General features: G+C 43.6%; 1 protein-coding gene across 3 annotated transcripts in view; it reads right to left on the bottom strand.

The window, feature by feature from the left end:
• The window catches only part of Pcca (propionyl-CoA carboxylase subunit alpha), an 842751-nt gene that overhangs the window by 75381 nt on the left and 744530 nt on the right, over positions 1 to 22840 (bottom strand). For all 3 annotated transcript variants that reach the window (XM_051160992.1, XM_051160990.1, XM_051160991.1), the window contains one exon: positions 7364 to 7462. In XM_051160992.1, the coding sequence (XP_051016949.1) occupies positions 7364 to 7462 (99 nt within the window). The remainder of the gene's footprint in view (positions 1 to 7363; positions 7463 to 22840) is intronic.

Here is a 22840-nt window from a genome sequence, read left to right as displayed (position 1 = left end):
CCCAAAATGCCTTACTGGGATTAAACAAAACAAAACAAAACAAAAACCCAAAAAAACCAGAGGTGATTTCACCGTTAAAAATAAGGCCAAGGGAGGATGGTGAGGATAGTGCTGGTTTTCGTTGTCTCCTCACTGATTTCCAACTTGACAATATCTTCATAAGGCCACAGGGTTTGTCTTGATAGTCTCCACTCTTTGCTCCTCATCAACACAATTGGTGCCTAAGCCCTTCAAAAATCCCTTTCCTCTCTCGGGTACTAAAATGTACATTTCTAGTTAACAAGAATGAAAAGGTATGTGCATGTACAGAGAAGGGGGAATTCAGAAGGCTATTTTTCTGTTCTGTTAAATTAATGAACATCTTCAAATTCTAAAACCCGTTGCTAAGATCAACACGCACTCGGCTCCCGGGACTGCTGTCCAAAGGCAGGTAGCCCTGCATCAGAGTTAATGCCTTAAATTACAGTCACGCACACGTATCCCAGCTGTTAAACCGTGGTTAAGGTTTTGAAACAGTGAGGGCAGCTATTCTGTTCTGCTGGGGAGCTTGCTCCTAAGATGTGTAACCATAATTGATGTTTTCAGGGGGAGTAAAAAGGAGATGGTTAATCATTACTCTCTCATTTCCTACTGCTTTAGGAAAAAAACACTAACCCTTGCTTATTCTCTTATATGCTTATGTATCTGACACAACTAAATATACAGGATCATATTACATTTGGTGGCTCTAGAGTAACCACGTGCATACAGTACAAAATAACAGCTAATTGTTTCTAAGAGGGTGAGGAGTGAAGAGAAACATCCTAAAAACAGGGAAAACATTTGTTTCAAGGCTGAAAATGTGTTATGAAGCACTTTTTTTTTTAATGTGCATGTGCTTGCAAATATAAGCAAAACTGTGAGCTCTATTGTTTAACTTTCCAATTAAAAGTTCAATTTTAGGGACTGAGAATTTAACTCAGTGATAGTGTTAGCACCAGCACGCACATGCATTCCTACACATGTACAGGGGCACAGGAGTGCGCACATGCACACACACACACTCACACACACACACACACACACAGGAGCACATATACACAGGCACAGGCACAGGAGCACACACACACACATATGCACAGGCACAGGAGCACACACACACACACACATATGCACAGGCACAGGAGCACACACACACACACATATGCACAGGCACAGGAGCACACACACATATGCACAGGCACAGGAGCACACACACACACACATATGCACAGGCACAGGAGCACACACACACACACATATGCACAGGCACAGGAGCACACACACACACACATATGCACAGGCACAGGAGCGCGCACACACACACACATAGGCACAGGCACAGGAGCACACACACACATAGGCACAGGCACAGGAGCACACACACACATAGGCACAGGCACAGGAGCACACACACACATAGGCACAGGCACAGGAGCACACACATACACACACATATGCACAGGCACAGGAGCACACACACACATATACACAGGCACAGGAGCACACACACACATAGGCACAGGCACAGGAGCACACACATACACACACATATGCACAGGCACAGGAGCACACACACACATATACACAGGCACAGGAGCACACACACACATAGGCACAGGCACAGGAGCACACACATACACACACATAGGCACAGGCACAGGAGCACACACATACACACACATATGCACAGGCACAGGAGCACACACACACATATACACAGGCACAGGAGCACACACACACACACTTCAGCATGAATATACAGGAACTAGGATTAAAACTAAAGTTTGTTTTCAAACCTTATATGGAGCGTTTTAAGCCAAAATATTGAGAAGGAAAACATTTTTTTTTAAATCTTTCTAAAATGTAAAACCTTAAAAATTTTTTTTGGTTAAAAACAAAAAGTTACAGTTAAACTTCAAAAATGCATTTAATTTCTGCATAAGTAGACTCTTGCAGATATGCTGTAGATAGTACACAGCCTGTAGCATAATTGCCTCCTACATACTGTGCCCGGGTAGCACTATACATCACCTTGGCCCACTAAGCACGTCAGTATCGCGCTATATAATCTGTCTAATGCTCCAATCGGTTCACAAGGATCCATTTACTCTGGCATTCTGCAGTAAGTGGCATGAGACTTGTGCGACGCTATCCCAACATGGAAAGTGAGTTCCACATAGCTGCACAATGCCCCGCTCAGCGCAGGGTGCAGGAGCGATGCCATCCACGCTTTACAGCCACGGGTAACAAACTTATTTTCTCTGTCTTCAAAAGCCCACGGTCAATAGCTCCCAGCACACAATGCAGAATGGTTGGACTTTAGCTGGATCTTCAGATACTTTGAGAAGTGTTTAGCTACTCTTCAGGCCTGAAGGCGGCCTGCTGTGAGCAGGTGGGCGGAAGAAATGCCACACAAAGACGCAGGCCAGGAGCAGTCAGCTGCTCAGCCTGAGACTGCATGAAAGCAACATGGCTACAGGAAGTGGAAACCTGGTCTGTGAGGCGCTAACGCGAGACACAAGGAATCCAGCAGATAAACGACACTAAGAGGAAATAAAATTTTAACTTTATTTACTTCAATCAATTTTATTGTAATTTTAAAACCACAAGGGCTGGAGAGATGGGTCGGTAGCTAAGGACAGCTGCTGTTGCTGCAGAGGACCCAGGTTCAGTTCCCAGCCCCTGCTGTTGCTCATAACAGCAACTCCAGTCTCAGGGGAATGTACCATGTATAGCTTTTTCTGGCCTCGTATGCATTAGGCATGCACCTGGTGCACATGTGTACATGAGGAAAGACAAGCACTAATATAAAACAGACAACTCTTTAAGATAAACTAGAGCAGTTTAAAACGTATTTCTGTTAAATATAGCCTCACTGTTTGGCAGACTAGATCTCCAAGTGCATCTTTTCACGAAATCCGTGAGAATGACAGGACTCGCCATGTCACTCAATTAGCACTTCTTCAGTAAACATCAAAGTAACAGACCTCTATCTAAGGGGAAACACTGGCAAATGCATAGCACGGAAGAACAAATCACAAGCACTGTCATTGTATTTACCACAGATCAGGGTATTTGAGGAAAACTGACTTGTCAGATAAATAGGAAAAAATAAATCAAAGCAACCAGTGAGAGAGACACTCACTTGTAAGTGGATATTAGCCCAACATAGATGTCCTCTGAGAGACTCCGCCCAGCGCGGGTAGGGACAAATGCTGGGACTCACAGAACGGACTATGGGGAAGTGCTGAGAGTGTATGGACAGAGTCGGGGGATGTAGGGGGAGGGGCTGTCAGGAGCTCCACAAGAAAACCATCAAGGTCGGCAGATCTGGACCCGGGGGAGCCTGCACAAACTGATGCACCAACCAAGGACAATCAGTTCATGCAGAGAACCTAGAGCCCTGCTCAGATGTAGCTGATAGACAGCTCATTCTCCACATGGGGAGAGGGGATGAAGGGGAGAGAGTGGAGACTGCCTCTCACATGAACTCTGGTGCCTGTGATCTGATCACTGCTCCTTGGTAGGGCAGCCTTGTGGTGACACAGAGGAAGGGGATGCAGGCTATCCTGATGGGTCATGATAGGCTGCGGCCACATGGTGGGGGAGGAGCCCCCCCCATCAGAGGTCTAGGGGAGGGGAATAGGGTAGAAGAGGGAGGGAGGGTGAGAGGACTATGTGTGCAGTAAACATCGAACCTTGACCCAGATCTAGCCAACAGACAGGGCATTCTCCACAGTTGAGTGGAGAGTGGGGACTGACTTTCACATGAACTCTGGTCCCCCATATTTGACCACATCTCCTGGAGGGGGAGACCTGGTGGCACTCAGAGGAAGGATAGCAGGTTACCAAGAAGAGACTTGACACCCTATGAGCATATACAGGGGGAGGAGGTCCCCCTCAGTCACAGTCATAGAGGAGGGAGTAAGGGGAAAGTGGGAGGGAGGGAGGAATGGAAGGATACAAGGGATGGGATAACCATTGAGATGTAATATGAATAAATTAATAATAAATAAATAAACATTTAAAAGTAAGAGGATAACAATCAGGATGGAATGTGAATAAATTATAATAAATAAATTGTTAAAAAAAAACAAACGAAAGTGCGGAAGCACCTTTCACTCTGCTCAACAGTTTTTAATGTTTACATTCCTGGTTCTTTAAATCACTCCTACTAGACAGACTGCAGACTAGCTCTGTACTGGTGCTTATCAACAGTGACTAGGGTTCTTTGCAAGCACAGGATCCTCAAGTCAGAAAAGAAAAGGCTGTGGCAGCAACTAGGCACATATGGCAGAGCTCAGGTCCCCAAAACAGACGTCTCTAAGCAATGAGTAATAAGCACCAGCGGGTGAGAGGGAGGCCACAATGTGCATAAGCCTCTGGAAAAGAGAGGGCAGCTGGTAGCAGACCACTAGCTGCTCTCCCAATCTGGGCCATCAGTAGGAGGTACCGCTGGCCTGAAACAGCGTAGATGCTGCCCAGAGCAAACAGTTGCTTACATGAGCAAGGAGTATCTTTGGTGGGTCCTCTGGGCTATTGTCACCTTTGCTTCGTCTATATCTGCAGAGCTCTGCCTGCCTTGCTGTCTTACACTGCAGATTCTATCAATATGGGAGATCGAGCACTAGAGAGAACCCATAGAACACAAGAAGGCTTGTCTCAGGAAGATGGTTACCAAGGGGAAGGTTTGGGAGAAAGGAAATCTAAATCTCACGGTGAAAGTACAACTAAGGGATTCTGGAGCCCAAGAAGACTGCATATCCATCCACTGACATGCTGTCTGTCCATCCAGCCACTCAGCCTTTACATGTGCCAGGAACTCAGCAAGACAGTGGGTTCAAAGTCAACTCAGAGCAACACCTTCAGACCGACTGAAGGATGGTGGTTACCTATGAAATTCTTTAGCCAGGTAACTGCATAGAGTAAATATGGTTGGCTTTTAAAGAAACAGGGAGTAATAGTGTACTCATGAGGTTTACCAATGATGTCATGTCTCTATTGGAAGCTCTCCCATCAACCCTATTTGTCTGAGGCCATCAGGGAGTCCATGGTACAAAGTAAGAAGGCTGTGTAGGGTTTGGCTCCTCCCTCACCACTCTCCCCTCTCAGCTTACTAGTGATGGTGTGCATGTGAAGCAGCTCATCAGCTGTGGTTCCCAGGCCGCACCCTGGGCATCACTTTGGAACCCACTGGCAATACAGCCGAAGCCTAGGGCCATGATCAGCCATGTCTGCAGGATGCAGCCACAGCCTGGCTTTAGCAAGTCCTCCAGAGGATTCCTCCCCACACTGTCGTTTGAAAGCAGCACTAGTTTAAATCATGGATGACAGGAAAAGGTGACTTGAGCAACTCTGGCAAGGAACACAGCAAGAAGCAGAGCATGGTTGGTTCAAGATCCTGCATGGAGACGCCACACAGAAAAAGACTGTGTGGTTTAAATCCCTGCTTACATCTCACTTGCAGGATGATCTTAAGCAAGTCACAGAGTTTCTCTGACTCTCAGGGTCTCACTGATAAAGAAACGAAGAGACCATCTATTGTGTAGAGTTAAACACTGTGAAGACTAAAACATTTACTATGCCCAGCAACCTTCAAATGCGATCTCTGCAGCATGGACACTGCATGACCCATGACAACAGTCACTTCTTAACATGCACACGCATTCCACCTTGTGGGACCATGTGGGAGTTTGTCATGTCAGCTCTGAAGGTGACGTCCACAGAAAGTACATAAAAAACATCCCTGTTTGTAAGGGGGGAAATGTCTTATCTTGATTTTAAGCAACTGATATTTTTGCCAATACAGCATTTATCTTTCCAAGAGAGTTCATATCCAGTTAGAAAATACTAGCTTGGTCCCACAATTCCTTTCAACAAGTCCAAAGGGTTCATATATTTCAGGTATGTGGATACTCTTGCAGCAAAGGACTTATAAACTTTTAAAAAATTTTGTATTGAACATCATGCAGGGAAAATGGTGCTGGTAATTATTCTAAATAGAAGCCTAGCTAGACATTCTACAGTCAGATAGCCAACAAGACAGCTACAAGCAGAGGTTCTAGGGAGAGTGCTGAAGAGGACCATGAGGGGAAAACCTGAGTACAAGGTTGTCTTCTCAGCACTTGGAGATCACGCTAAGTACAGCCAACCAAACCCCACGATGACCCAAGCCGAGTGACCCGACAGAGAACACGTTACTGACCATGCTTTGTGAAGACATAGTAGCAAATTCACTCGTTACTCATCCCTTCAGTTGTGTGTGTGGGGGGGTGTTGGCGTGCTCGTTCAGACAGCGTCACATGAATCTCGGGCTGGTCTCCAATTCTTCACAGCTGAAGAGGACCCTGAGTTTCTGATCTGCCCTTTTACATTTCCTGAGTGCCAGGTTACAGGAGTACGCCACAACACATGGTTTTGTGCAATGCTAAGGATCAAACTCGAGGTGCCATCCACGCTAGAGAGGCATCCTGCCACTGAACCACATCCCTAAGCCCAGCAAATAGTTTTTAAGTGGTATAAAAACGTGCAGAGACGTCTCTCAACGGTCTAAAACAGTTTCATCTTATAATTTATTTATAAGGGTAGAAAGTATACAAAGAGAAGTCAAAACATAGGTTCCGTACTGAGAGCTTAAATCCTCCTAGACCTACAGAGAGAGCACATCAATTGAGGCCAGCTTGGAAACTACTCAGTCGCCACCATACGTACTGGAGTTGAGTCCTCTGACCCACAGTCTCTACTAAGAGAGACAGGTATGGATGAGACAACAAACGTGATTCTTTGGTTTTCTGTGTAAGTGTCCATGAGGCTTAGCCCCTTACATGGTTGTCTACGTTAAATGGAAGTCAGTGGTTACAAAGAACATGCTTTTGGCTCTCGGCCTCAAGGCAGCTGCTTATAAGGATGACACTGGGGTGGGGGATGGGACGCACTTCTTAAATGTCAAGACTAACTTTCTAAAGCATATGCCACAGAGAGCCAACCTGCTCGGCCGTGCTTTTGTTGATCTAAGACTGCATAATTTCAACTGCACAGAAGATAACAAGCCGTGCAAGCCATGTGTTATAATTAAAAGCCTGCAATGAGAAAGATGACTTTCTACCTAGTAATTTTTAAGAGCCTGTGGGATTATTTATTTCCAGAAAAATATAATACAACAGCTTTGTGAAATTAAGACACAGCTCAAAACCCTCTAGTATAAGAAAAAAAATTACAACCATAAAAAGGGCACAATGGACAATAAAATACAGCTTTTCCTTATTATGCCAGTGTCAGTCACACAGAGATTGATGAAGATTTTGATCTTGAAGCCTTCTAAGTAAGTCGTGTGAACATTTACCTGCACAGTCCTCTGTATGCCGTCAACGTTGACAGACAGTAAAGGCGATGCCAGGTTCCACGTACTGGTCACATTCAGTGTCGACCCATCAACTTCCACCTGTTGTGACACAACGTAAGACTGTTACCATGAAGAAAGACAGGAAGCTGATCTCAGGTTCACTGCTGCGTGCGAGCAGCAGCCATTTTAACAGATGGCTTCCAAACAACCTGTCATGTTTACCGCTGCAGCCATGAAAGACAGGGTCCAACAACAGAGTCTCCTCAGCCATCTCTGGGGAGAGGTGAGGGACCTGTGAACAGCTGCCTCTGGGTACAGAGACTTCAAGTGATTTCCAGAAAGTAACAAACAGCCTTCTAGCTCGAAATGGAGCTGGACATGCTACATTTACTGCAATTAGACAAGCGATGCATATAAATTCCAGTGACACTTTGCAACCCACACAACAGGGCTTGCATACAATGTCCTCTCCAAGGACCAAGGAAAAACTTTCTCGGTGCTAATTTTAATGATGGTGTCTTAATTAAACACACACTTTAATTAGGCAAGACTCTCTGGTACTAAACAGCCAGTCTATTCAAACTTTGAAAAGTTCTACCATACAGTTGCCAATCATATATATATGTTTTTAAAACCAAACCATCATCTAAAAAAGCCATAATTTTTTTCAAATCAGAGATACAATTAGAGGGAAATTTTTAATTTCGAAGTAAAGTAACATAAAAGCAGTTGAAAAGAAAAGAAATCAGCCAGGTGTGGTGGCGCACACCTTTAGTCCAGCACTCAGGAGGCAGAAGCAGGCAGATCACTGTGAGTTCGAGGTCAATCTGGTCTACAGAGTGAGTCCAGGACAGCCAAGGCTAACACTGAGAGACCCTATCTCAAAAAAAGAAAAAAAGAAAGAAAGAAAGAAAGAAAGAAAAAGAAATCAAGGTTAATTAAGAACACTCACCAAAGGTTGTTTCCTAACTCTTTGGTACAAGAGACAGGCTGCAAATAGCATTATTATTTTAGGTCCATACATACTTGTACAAGTTGCGAAGTAAGCCTAAAGCAGAACCAGCCATCGTGACTGCTAACAATCCCCACTGCCAGCCCTCTCCGAACTGCACACCCACTCTGTAAAATTAGACGTCAGAGTCCTATTGTCTTTCTGTTGGACCCCCAGGGACAGATAGGAAGATGACAGTGAACATTTTTGTCAAGTACTGGCTACCCTAAGAGAATCCAAGCTTGAAGAAGACACAGTCAAAGCATGTTGAAGTCTTCATGACACTGCTGACTAAAAATGTGACGCCAGTGAATCATGACAGGAATCCAGAGGTTGACAAGTCAAGTCTAAGTCAGGATGAGGCCCACACGGCACAGGAGACTCCATGGCTGTAGGTACACATCAGGGACTGTGGGCAGTAGAAATTTTTTTCAATGTAGTCATAGCACCAGAAAAGCCAAGTCCAAATGGCAGCAGCACAGATCTGGAAGGTTCTCTACACCACCATCACTACCTTGAATGGCTCTGGCCACTATTCCAATGCCCCCGGCACATGCATCTAGGCTCTACTTTGTGCAGAAGGAAGTCATCTTCCAGTTTACACGATGCTCGCCTTCTCTCCTCTCTACTAATGAGAGAGAGGTCTCAGAGAAAGACTCTACATGGCTGAGATACAGAGGTACTAATCTTACATACTAGGTAAGAAATCAACACAACTTTGTGACTTAACTACCTTTGACGCAAGGAAGCTGTCACAACTTCAGTCATAAACATGAAGTGCATTTGCAAATATGAAATGATGGGATAAACCAGAAACCACCACATGCCTTTCTAGGTACCTATCAGTAATCAAATTTCTCCAAGACACATATACTGAACAATAATAGATGCAATGACTTTATTGATACTGTTATCAGATGAGTGAAAGCCAGTTGTGGGGACAGGCCAGCAGGGAGCAGAGGTACCACAGTTAGCTTCCATGGGAAGTCAGGGGCAGAGCAAGCAGGGCAACTCCAGGTATTCGCACCAGTCCCCCAGGATCACTAAAGAAGCGGATGAAAAAGGGGAGGCAATTTCCTCACCCCCTTACTGAACCTGTCACGACTCCACCTCTTCAGTGACAACAACTAATTTGGAAAGAGCCCTACCACAAAGGAAACCAAGGTCAGATGTTGTCAGAGAGAGCACAGGTAAAACTTGCTTGTGGAAAGTGTGCCTTTGTTTCTAGCCAGCCTTCCCTATTATAACGCAGACAGGAATCAGAGAACAGCCAACACTGCACCTTGGGATACAACTAAGGAGAATTTTGTAAAAGAAAATGGTAAATAAATTAGGAGCATTTAACACAAGAACCACTACTCAAACACAGGAAGGCTTCAGATAAACAGTTCTCCAAAGACTCAAAGCAACCATAGGAAATGTGACCCTCTTAAAAAACAAAACAAAACAAAAAAACAGCTCAAAGAAGAAAAACAAAGGTTCAAAGGAGAGATTATACAATAATAGAAGGAAGTGAAAAGCAAGCTGGTAGAACTCAGGGGGAAAAACGAAGAAAAAAAATAACACTATAGAGATAAAAGCCACAAGAAGAAGCAACCAAAAATAGAATGTAACTAAAAAAATAGCAGGACATAGAGAAACTCTACACACAAAAATAGAGCCGTGGATACAAAAGCAATAATGAAGAAAACGGAAATGGAGAAGGACCGCAACACAAAAGATACATAATTGTCTTCTTCAAAAAGGCCTAGAAGTCAAAAAGAAAAAATTAAAGCCAAAGATACAAAAAAAAAAAAAAAAAAAAAGGAACTTCTCCTTTTTGTTGTTTCTTTTTTTGAGACAGGATCTCATTATGTACCTAAGGCTGACCTAGAGTTCACTATACAGACCTGACTTAGAGAGAAGCTGCCTGCTTCTGGCTTCCAAGAGCTGGGATTAGAGGTGTAACTTTTCAAAAATAAATAAAATGTTGAATTTCTAGGCTCATCAACTTAACAGAATTCTATGACTACAGAAATATTTGGCCATTTGGGCAAAAATAAGAAGCTACATAACAGGAAGGAAAAAATAAAGTCATCCTAATTAGCCAAGAGCAACACCAACACAGAGTACCACAGAGTAGTTTGTTCCAAATAGAAATAATTTGTTCCAAATAGGAAACAAGGTAATAACTAATTTTATACCCAGCCAAGGCTTCCTTATAGTATAAGAGAAAAATCTGTTCTCTGCACTTAAGGATGTGGAGGTTCTAAAATATCTTTGTAGTCACTAAAGTAAAACTACTCTCAAAGAAATACAGAAATACAAATCTTCTTAAGAAAAAATAAGCCATACGCATTTTTTGTTGTTGCTGTTTTGTATGTTTTGGAGACAGGAGCTTGAATGTAGTCCAGGCTTGACATGAACACCACATTCTCCTGATTCTGCTTCCTGGTACTGGGAAGACAGCCATGGACCACCTTAAAATGGCTAGCTATAAAATGAAATAATTTGTTCTTCTCTTGTTTGATCGCTGTGGTGGGATCGAGCCCAGGGGCATCTTGTATTCTAGGCAAGAGATTTACTGTGAACTATATATATCTACAGACCCCGATGATATGCAGTGATTTAAGTATTCTTTATTTCTCAGCAGGAAGGTACATCTCTCTGAGAAAGTGGCCTTTAAGATAATATCAGAAAGATGAGTATGAATGAGGTAAATGTGCTAGTATTTGGGACGTGCACAGAAATATCACAGAATTTGTTTTGTTTTCAGGAAAAAAAAAAAAAAGCAAACAAACAATCCGGTAAGATAGCTTAGTGGGAAAGCATTTGCTATACACATGTGAGAACCCAAGTTCAAATCCTCAGATCCCAAGTAAAGCTGGACACAGTGTCATGTGTCATCCAGTGCTGTCACCACAGGACGGGAGATGGGAGACAAGAGAGTCCTGAAGCTCACAAGTCAGCCACAGTGCTGTACACAGCAGTGAAAACCCAGGAGACTGTCCCAGCCACAGTGCTGTACACAGCAGTGAAAACCCAGGGGACTGTCCCAGCCACAGTGCTGTACACAGCAGTGAAAACCCAGGAGACTTTCTCAAACAAAGTAGAACATGAAATCAACATTACCACATGCACACCATGGCACACACACACCCCCATACTCTCTCACACACACAAGTGTAAGTATACATACACACATCATATAATATAATATATATATGATTTTTTTAATTCCAAAGGTAAACAAAACAAAAACCCTGTGTCAAAAAGCAGCCAAAACTGCACAAAGGACACAGATGAGGAGTGAATCTGCCCGTAACATGGAATACTGCCTCTCAGGTATCTGTAGTCAAGTGCTGAAGATCACAGGCCAGGAAACTAAGCTGGCTATCTGTGCATAGTGAGAAGACACAAATGCTGGGGGTCACACCAAGGCAGGGAGCTAGAACATACACTGGCCACTGGGCTTCTATTGCAAGCAAGGCATGTGTGCAGGGGGAGCCTGGAGGTGGCTTCTCATTTAGTGACCTCCCTAGAAGTCTGCATTTCACGGAAAACAGCCAGCTGCACTGTGGCACAGGCAATGTGGTGGGAAATATTTCCTGTGAGCTGTTTGGAACATTCGGTTTTCCTACCCACGTCATCATGAGGGGAAAAAAAATACACACCCTAAATTTAAATGGCATTTGATGAGATTAATCACATTATCACTAAAAAGCAACAGTGTAAAGTGCTTCCTCAGGGGCTACCACCTGACACCATAAAAACATTGCTGCTTCTGATGCAGCTGCGCCTGCTAAGCATTAAAAACCTGTAGTCAGGGCTGGAGAGATGGCTCAGTGGTTAAGAGCGCCGCCTGCTCTTCCAGAGGTCCTGAGTTCAATTCCCAGCAACTGCATGGTGGCTCAAAACCAAATATGATGTGATCTGATGCCCTCTTCTGCAGATAAAGCACTCACATACAGTAAATAAATGAATAAATCTTTTGAAAAATAAAAATAAAAACTAAAAACCTGTACTCAACATTAAGAGTGTAAAATTCAAATAATAAAACCAGGGAGGCGTGGACAGTAAGAAACGTAGTTTTGTTGGTCACATGTAAGTCCTACTTTTCTAAAGTTCATGCTACTCACCGTCAAGGAGATTAATACTATGCAAAAGTAACTCTGAGCTAACCCTGCAGGCATTCCATCCACTGCTGATGTGGCTTCTGTTTCTACCAACGGAATGGAGGGGAAGAACACTGGCTGACTGGTTCCACCACGTTACAGAAAGGCACAGCTAGTACTTGGCCCTTTAATAGACTGACGTGGTAAAGTCTTTGTTTTTTCTGTTTCTGTTTTTGTTGTTGTTTATTCCTTAACAAGGCTTTTCTGCGTAGCCCAGGCTGGACAAAACAAGGCTTTTCTGCGTAGCGTAGCCCAGGCTGGACAAAAAAAGGCTTTTCTGCGTAGCCCAGGCTGGACAAGAGGTCTTGGTCCCTTCTGCCTCAACTTCTTGACTGCCACACCTGTCACAGGAGCCTTCCAGCTCCTCACACTGCACAGAAAGCGATGAGAGAAGGGGCTGTTCTCAGGTCTTACTCTCAGGCTGGAAAAAGCCATCAAAATAACATACCCAATTCAATCTTCTGCCTTTTCACATATAAGGAAATTAAAGAATCATATAAATTAACTCACAAAAGCAACCACCTCTAGGTACCCCTTAGAGTATACACATAAACATATATTAAAAGCAAAAACAATAAATGGAGAGTAAAGACTGAGACAAGAGCTACAGAGGCGGCTCAGTGGCTCCATGTTTACCTTTCTTCCAGGGACCCAAGTTCTGTTCTTAGCACCCACATGGAGTGGCTCAGCGGAGCCTGTAACTCCAGAAGCCTTCCTGAGGCTTCTCTGAGCACCCATATCACATGTGTGCATGTGTTCATGTGTGCACAGGTGTGTGTAAAGCAGGCACACACACATACACACACATACAATGTATATACATCCACATAAAGTAAAACTGACTCTTAAAAGATTAGGACATGGCTACTATATTATACATGCTTTTTAAAATTATTCTATGGATAGGTGTTTATTAGTTGTTTTGATTTTATGTCTGAACTACTGATAACAAAAACTTTCGTTGTTTAGTTGTACATCAATGGGTTGGCCTATCTTCATTCCAGAGGCATCTGAACACCAAGCAATTAGTTAGCTGGGTGTCACTCCCGTCTGGCATTGCTACGGTTTACGGGATTACATAAAGCACAAGGATTCTCTCAGACTCCGTCAAGAAAATGCATCCTGGTGATTTAACAGGCTGAGTAGTTTTGTTGTTTGCTTGCTCTGACATTTATCTAAGTAAAGTTTGACCCTTTTGTGCTATAATTAATGGTTCTTAACCTTTCAGAATTAACTATCGCACATTCTAGGTCTTTAATGTAACAAAAAAAAAAAAACCCCATGTTTTTAAAGTTCTTTGATCACATTTAGTATGTGTGTGTGTGTGTGTGTGTACACACAGAGGACAACTGTTTGGGAGTCAGCTCTGGCCTTCTGTGTCCCTGAGGCAGGCCTCTTTTATTTCTGCTGTTGTGCTGAGAACGCCAGGCCAGCTAATCTGAAGCTCCCGTGACTCCCCTGTCTCTGTCCATCACTCTGTCCAAGGACTGCTGGGATCACAGATGTGTGCCGCTGTACTCAACTTTTTACACTGGTTCTGGGGACAAACACAAGTTGTCTGGCCCGTGCAGTGAGCTTTTACCGACACTGGGCCATCTCACCAGAGCAGAGCAGGTGTTTTCACTTATGCTCTTCCACTTACTAAGATCTCTGACATGTTCTTACGCCCTGGGTGACTGTCCATAGTTGAGTGAGATGGCTAGCTTAAGAAAAAAAGGACAAGCATTTCTGGTGTTTGTTCTTTACACTATTGCCTTGCAAACCAGCTTATTTCTCTTCCCAAAATATACATAAAAACAAAACAAAACAAAACAAAAAACCAACCACCAAGAGGAATTAGATAGGACAGTAAAGCTCCATCAACCTATCACAATAGGTCATATTAAATATGCATTGTTATAAATGTAATTAAATATATATATATATCAAATTATGTGAGCTGCAAAAACAAAACAGGTACTGATCTAGGCTACCACCAGTTTCCTGTCTAGTTTCTGTTTAATTATCGCCTCGTTAATTGATCAGTAACAACTTTAACTTCAGTTTTATGGTTTCAAAAAAACCCTCCACGTTATCTTGCTCATGACTGAATTATGCTAGTAGCTTCTTTAGGATTGGTGCGATAAGGTCAGCTTCTGAAGATCACACTGAAAATGAGGTGAGCTCAGTGAGAAACTCCAGGAAGACATGCTTTCACAAGGCAGCGGTGGAAGCGTGGGATCGAGCGGAAAGCCTGCATCTCTCTGTGGTGTCATGAGGAGTCATGCCCGGCTCCATTTCCTCACAGGGCAGTCAGTCATGCACCTAGCATAGCACATTCTCTCCAGAAGCTCAGTAAGCAGTTGATGGTGACGCTTCTGTCAACTCTACCCACCCTTCCCTTCTCTGATCTCAAAAACACCCGTTTTTCTTTGGGGGGGGGTCAGTGGTATAGCTCTTGCCTAGCATATTTGAGGGGCCTGGGCCCAACCCCTAGTACCTCAAACAACAACAGCAGCAGCAGCAAAGTAGTGTTCTTGGCCATTCATTTCTCTTCTGTTCCACTTGAAGCAGGGTCTCACGTGGCCCCAGGCTGACGTCAACTCACTTTGCAGCTAACAGGGACAACCTTGGTTTCTGAGTCTTCTGACTCCACCTCACACTGCTGGAGTCAGATGTGCGCCACCATGGCTGGTTTCTCACCGTTATGTTCCCACCAACACTTCCAATATTTGGCCTATAATCTCGTCTGATTTCTTTTAGCATTCCCTGCTTTTCATAAGCATTTCACTATTTCCAATGTCCCCGGTTCAATCCCAGCACATGACCTGTAATTCAGCACCCAGGGTCATGTCTATTGTCACAGGATGGTCACAAGAATGACTCTGTCCTCTTCCTGGCTCCCCACTCATTGTTACCACAACACAATGTTTCCTACTAATCGTGCCTATTTTGACTGTTTTTTTGCAGCAGTTCAGCGTTCTAGTTCTTTTTACATACACGCAAAGTTCTCTTCCAATAGCCCATTTAATACTGTGTTTTTAAACTCTTCTCTCTAGGAAAGATTTTTCCAAAATCATTTCCCGAGCTTCTATGGCAGTAAGTGACATAATTCGTAACATGCATGCTCAAACAGGTGTCCTTTGTGCAGCATAATTCCAACAATATACATTAATACTTTTATCTTAAAATTAGAGCAAACATTTCCCCTCAAAATTAATATATACATTATGTTCCTAGATTTTCATCTATTAACAGAATGTTTAATAAGCACAAGCAATGAAGACTCCATGTCTACCAGATACACAAATGCAGAAACCAACGCTCCAGAGAGGCCGTTGTATCCACACAGTGTGTTTGTCAATAGTTATTTGCCTTGTGTCAAATGCATTTCAGAAATGTTTCTTTTTTTAATTTAATTATTCTTCAAGCTAATCATGAGAAACCATGAATTTGCAAAGTGGACCTAGCCAGCTCTAGGAACCATTGGCCTTACCTTAGTCAGTTGCTAGTATTTAGTTTTAGATGCTTATAAATAGGAAACAGAAAAATGGTGAGATCACTGCTAACCTTCTAATGAATACTCACGATAGCTTTTATCTGGGCTCTTTTTTAAAAGATAACTTCATATACATAAAGTTGTTAGCATTACTACACATAGTTCTATATGTGTCACCCAGATTTGCCAGTGTTATTCGTCTTCTGGCAATAGAAAAGACTTGCGTGATGACCCATGAACCTGCTAGTGTTTCAGCTTATGCTCCTACGGCAGGAGAGATGACTACCTAACTCTGTTTAGATTTGTCCAGCTACCCCAGTGATGGCCCTCAGGTTAGAGCTGGGGTCTCTGTTCTCTGTCTGGACCAGCTCCTTGGTTTCCGACGTTGTGCTATGGAATATACACTTCATCACCTCAAGCGCTAAAGGCTTAATGCCTCTTCACGGTGGACTTAAAGATGGCACCATCAGGTCACAAGGATTATCCCTCCTTGCAGGGACCCAAGACCACACTCCCTGTTCTCTGTGCTTGTGCCCTTGCTTCTTGGCACTAGCCATGGTGAGACAGAGCAAGCAGGGGCCCTTGCCTAGTACTGGGTCTGCCAGAGCCCTCATCCTGAACTTCCAGCTTACAGACCTGGAAAGTAAGCACGCGTTATGGGGTGCTCCACAGAACACAAGGCACAGCAGGCCGGCCTCAGCTGCCTGAGCAGCTCTCAGAGCACAAAACAATTACACTGAAAGCATCTCCTAGAGTGTCCTCACAACTGCTCATGTTGGCAAGGTGACCACACCATCCAGGAGCCACACAAATGTCAATCCGCCCCACTCACAGTGATGCCGCTTGCCTTATCTCTGACTGAACGCTTCCTGCCAAGCTAAGCTCAACTCAGAACGTACAAACCTGTTTCCATCCCTACCTATCACACCACGAGGTTTGTCGATCGATCCCTTCAAAGGCTTCCGATAGTCACTACTTCCTTCCCTGCTTCGAATTTGTCCAGTGTACCCAAGATCCCCTCTGCCTCGCATATATGTCACAGCACTCGAAAGAACATTGTATTACAGGGCCAGGGGTGGGGGAGGGGGAAGCCATGCACTAACAAAACAAAGTCCAGCAACTTAAAAAGAAAGAGGCTCACCTGAGGGGGAAGGGGTCAGATTAGGGAGACCCTAGTAAACCCTGCAACTTGATAAACATTAAAATGAAGCAATTTCTAGGGCTGCACCCTGCTGTAAGTGTCAGGAAAAAAGAAAAATCAGCCAGCAACGGCAGACCAGCAGGAAAGCATTCTGTTGTCTGGATTTTGTGAATGCTTTAAATTTCCGCAGTACAAAGTAAAAGAAAATAGGCCATTAGGTCAGGCTAGCTTTTGGACGGTTGCAACAAGTTCCAAAGATTTCCAGCCCAAATTGTAAATAAGCTATCAAGACAATTTGGCCAAAGGGGGAAAATGGTTTCCTGAGCCAGGCAGCATGTGGGAATAAGGCAGCCCATGCCCACCTCCACTTGTTCTAGCCCTGGTTCTTTCCTGCCTACTTCCACACACGAAACACTTGCATCAGCCACAAAGGAACCCTTCTCACAACAACTTGAAAATCTTCCCAAAGCGCTGTTGCCAATCAGTATAGCTCTATACAACCCTACTGACCAACTGAAACTGTGGCTTCCTGGTGTTTTATCAGTTTTCCTAGTTCAATATACTTCTTGGTGTCTAATCATTGTGTGAACAGAACCCTAACCCTTCACCTAGCCCTTGAGGCCTTTAACTCACCACTCAGCGCTTTGTTTCCGCTCTCGCTGTTTGTTACCTTCAAGGGAATGCCCACAGACGCCTGTTCCCAACTGCATCCCATAGTGGATGTTTTGGTTCTTCGTAAACTCGTGTAAGTTATGTAAATGTGGTTTTGCTTTAATCCCAAGTGTGGGGTTTTAGTTTGGGCTTTAGTTTGTGTGGAGCTGCTAACTGTCTCGTCTGGAATGTGGCCTTTGCCAGCTGGTAACCACCTGCCTCATTCAGCACGGAGAAGGGCGTGGCCTAGGACTCTGAGGAAGATAAATAGGAGAGCTTGGAGCAAGAAGGTGTGGCATACAGTGGTAGCATTTTGGAGAGACCAGAGACCAGTGTGGCCGACTGAGAGAAACGTTTCAATACACTGGCTCGGAGGAGACTGCTTGCTGCATCTGCTGTTGATGGAGATCGGTGTTGTCCCTAAAGAACCTGTTGACCCAAAACAACTAGGAAAAGTAAAAAGGTCTGCGCCCCCTCTCCCCACTAACATGCTCTCTCATGCCCAGGGTTAAAGGGTTGGTGGAAGGGAGGTAGAGCCTTTAATACGCCCCCCCCCCAAAAAAAAAACAGAGTTTAAAAAACAAGCGTCATCAGGGAAATGCAAATCAAAACAACTCATCAGGGAAATGCAAATCAAAACAACTCTGAGATTCCATCTTACACCCATCAGAATGGCTAAGATCAAAAACTCAAGTGACACCACATGCTGGCGAGGATGTGGGGAGAGAGGAACACTCCTTCATTGCTGGTGGGAATGCAAACTAGTACAGCCACTTTGGAAATCTATCTGGTGCTATCTCAGAAAAATGGGAATAGGGCTTCCTCAAGACCCAGCTATTCCACTCCTTGGAATATACCCAGAAGATGCTCCAGCACACAACAAGAAAATTTGCTCAACCATGTTCATAGCAGCCTTATTCATAATAGCCAGAACATGGAAACAGCCTAAGTGTCCCTCAGTAGAAGAGTGGATAAATAAACTGTGGTACATATACACTATGGAATACTACTCAGCTATTAAAAACAAGGAATTCCCGAAATTTGTGGATAAATGGATTGAGCTAGAAATGATCATAATGAGTGAGTTAACCCAGAAGCAGAAAGAATCAAATGGTATATACTCACTTATATCTGCATACTAGCCCAAGGGGCATGTCCCACGAAAGCCTTCACTTACCAGGAAACTGGGACAGAGGGGAAGGCATCCTATTGGGACTCTAAGTGAGAGACGCATGGGAGAATAGCAAAATAAAAGGATACAGATGGTCCTAGAAATCTACAAGTAGAACAATATGATAAGCAGATTTGGGCCCAGGGGTCCCGCTCAAACTAAGGCACCAGCCAAGGACAATACAGGAGGTAAACTTTAAACCCCTTCCCAGATCTAGCCAATGGTCAGAATATTCTCCACAGTTGAGTGGAGAGTGTGATACGACTTTCTCACGTACTCTGGTGCCTCACATTTGACCATGTCCCCTGGAGGGGGAGACCTGGTGGCACTCAGAGGAAGGACAGCAAGTAGCCAAGAAGAGACTTGATACCCTATGAGAATATACAGGGGGACGTAATCCCCCTCAGGAACAGTCATAGGGGAGGGGAATAATGGGAAAATGGGGGGGGGGAGGAATGGGAGGATACAAGGGATGGGATAAACATTGAGATGTAACAAGAATAAATTAATAAAAAAAAAAAGGAAAAAAAAAAAAAACAAGCGTCAACAGTGTTCCTGCTAAAGTTCTCAGTATTGGCTTTTCAGCGTGTGCTGCGTAACTCCTGAGCACGCTCACAGCACGCCATGAATGAGCTCTTTACTGGCTCTGAAATTCCACCGCGTGTCGTATCTCTATATGCGTACCTAATAGCAGCTTACGGTCCTCATCCTATTAAACTCAAACCCCTGGAAGTTCATGGGGCAGGTTAGACCATTTCCTCTTTCACGTCTCTTATGAAGAGCTTAACACAAGGCCTCTAAACTAAAGCCTGGTAGATTTTCAGTAACTATCTATTATAGTTAAAGTAAGAACAATCTAATTAGACAGAAAATCTCACTTAAAAATTGAGTGTATGGTATGTGCATACAGCCATGTGCATGTCACGGAGCACATGTGGGGGTCAGAGGGCAGCTTTATAGACTTTGCTTTCTCTTTCTACTTTTATTTGGTTCTGGGAACCAAACTCAGGCAGCTAGGCTTGAGAGGCATGCACCTCTATCTGCTGGGCCATCTCACTGGCACAAAAAACCACAACTTCCATCCCTATGATTACAGGCCTATTAAAAAGCTGTGAAAACCACGGCTTAGACAAAAAATATCACGGCATCAAAGAGACACCGTACACTCTCTCACCTTCACGTCCCTCGGTGTGTATTTCTGAGGCTTTGGGTTACTAACCACGAACAACATGGTTCCATTTTAAAGTTTCCTCATACAGCTTTGGTGAGACTAATAAAGACACTTCTAAGTTAAAACTATTTATAATTGTAATGTCCTACAAGGTGTGAATAATACTTCCATTTAAAAATCCATAAATGCTTACAATAGCAGTTATTTCAACTACATAAAAGAGTCCATTAAGTTCTTTCATAACTTAAAACCTACACAGAATCTACAGAGGTCTATACCTCATTGCCCACCCACTACGTACACAGCCCAGCAGACTTAACACAGCATTTAAAGAAAGGCGGGCAATCAGAAAGAAGTTTAAAACAAATTAAAAATGCTACTTAAAATTCTATCCCATTTCTGGGGTTTCACTTTTATGTCCAGACAACTAAAATTATCTATTCATGTCGCTGGATGGGTCCTTTAATCTTGATGACCATGAGCAGAGCGAAGTTGCTCCGTTTTGTGCTAAACTGTGCTCCCAAACACCAAAAGGAAGAGGCCTGGCACGCTTCCAGGAGTCCTGAAAGAGAGTGTGGCTAATGTATATTAGTTTTGGTAGCAGTTACCAGGAATAATACACGGGCTGTGGCCAAACTGAAAGCACAGAAAGGAACAAGTGGGAAATCATTAGGAATAGCGCAAGGAACTAATGAGCAAATTAAGTGCATCCTTAAAGATCTCCAGATCCAACCGGAGGGGATGGTGAAATCATTCCTGTACTTCCTTAGAAAGTTATAAAATAAAAATTAAAATATGTAAGGCACAACTCTGAAGCAAGGAATAAATCAAGTCATTCCTCATTATAAGCAAAAATCATGGAAAAGGAAGAAACAGCCCAAAACCGCCTTGATGTTTTTTTCCACCTCTCATTAGCCAAAGATCAGTATTGGAAAAACATCTACATAACTTTACTATTACTTTGTTGCAGCACATCTCGGGAGTGCACAGCGCACAGCGAGTAGCAGCGAGTAGCAGCGGCTCACCTACACAACACCAAAGATGGCAACATTGTGGCGGTTTTGCTGAAGCCGCTTCCTGACGAAGGAGTGCTCGAGCCCTCCAAGGAGCCTCTCTGCTGGGCGCCTCCGCAAGCAGGAGCCTCTGGCTGAAGGAAACCAGGATCAATCATGTTTTAACACAGAGAGCCTGTTATTACGGGAACCCCGAAGCAGAGGTACCTACTTGAGCAAGCGTAAGCTAAAGCTCTCATAGCTCACCTAAGGCTCTGCTGGTTTTCTGGAAAGCATTTGAACTCATGGGAACCACTCTAGTGCTAACCGGAAGAATAAAAGGTGGCACTTACATAAGCGGACACGCCTCTCAGGGTAAAGGGTGGCCTATGTACAGTCAGGAGAGACACAGAGAGCTCCTCGGTGACATTTCCAATTCATACTCAGTCCATTTAATTAAAGCCGAGCATTTAGCGAGCTTTATTAGGTCCCATTTGCCAAGAAATTAACTTACTTGTACATGAACACGTCAAACAGTCCGTAAGCTACACGGTTTTCACTTTGAGATGGGCAGCGTCTGATAAAGGAACCAGAGCGGGCAGGACTTGGGATAGATGCAGCGAGTATAAGCACCTTCCAGCAGGAGGGGCTAGGGTCACTGAAAATCAAGTAAGCAGCAGCCTTGTGTTCTAGAAAACGGTGTGCACACACACACAACAGTGCACTTCGGTGTGCTAATAGGCCGGTCATCCAAGTTCAAAACCAATCCCTTCACAGCTAATCCTGTGGCATCTGTACCTTTACTGAGTCGCCTACCTGCTCTAAGACTGTTAAGTACGCCACGTACCTATGCCACCCACAAATTCAAAGTGCTTTGAGTTTAGCCTACACTAAGACATTCATCAAACTCTGGCATTAGATTAATCAAATAAGTTAATCTCATAATCAGCAATGATACCAGTTTTTATCTCATTTCACATGGTCTTCTCTGAACACCAGGAGCTGGGAGGGGGCAAGTGGGCAGTGGAGCAGGCAGCTGTGAAAAGGTTACCTGAAAAACAGTCACTAACCCGCATACCCTGCATATAATGCTTTCTCCAACTTCTATTCACTGAAGGGTGGGGTCATAATAAAGTGTCCCTATTAGTCTGGGTCACAAAAGTAATTCAAGACGCATAGAGAAATGCTTATTATCATTCAAGTTTGCTAAACCATTCAACCAGTCAGCCCTTTGCTTCCCAGTACGACTGCCAACAACTATGCCAATTAGTGTCAATTGCCATGTTAGATTTTGTAACGTCTGCACCTGTCTACCAGTTAGGTTACCCTGCAGAAAGGAGTGGCTGATAGCTTTACGTTCCTTGGTGTGCCACCCCAACATGCTCTGGGATAACATTTGTAAAATCACAGATTTTTTTTCCTTGTAATTTTTTTCACTGTATTTTTAAAAGCTAGTTTTCCAAATTAAGTTTCTGGTTTTTTTATTTTTAGGAGGGAGACAAATTTAGCATACATCTACAAACTATATTCTGTTTTAATCTGGGATTTTATAAGCAAGAAAAATCAACATACAAGAAATTTACTGACGCATGTATTTACTTCAAATATGTATTTATGAATTGAAAGAAACAATTTCAAGATTATCAAATGTTAAATTTATAAATTTCATTTAAACACATGGCTAAAATAAATATCTAATATTCTGAGATCTTGCACAAGGATTCTTAT

The sequence above is a fragment of the Acomys russatus genome, chromosome 18 (assembly GCF_903995435.1).
Source record: "Acomys russatus chromosome 18, mAcoRus1.1, whole genome shotgun sequence".
Classification (NCBI taxonomy): domain Eukaryota; kingdom Metazoa; phylum Chordata; class Mammalia; order Rodentia; family Muridae; genus Acomys; species Acomys russatus.
Note: the sequence above shows the minus strand (reverse complement) of the source record. Positions and strands in the feature narration are given on the sequence as shown.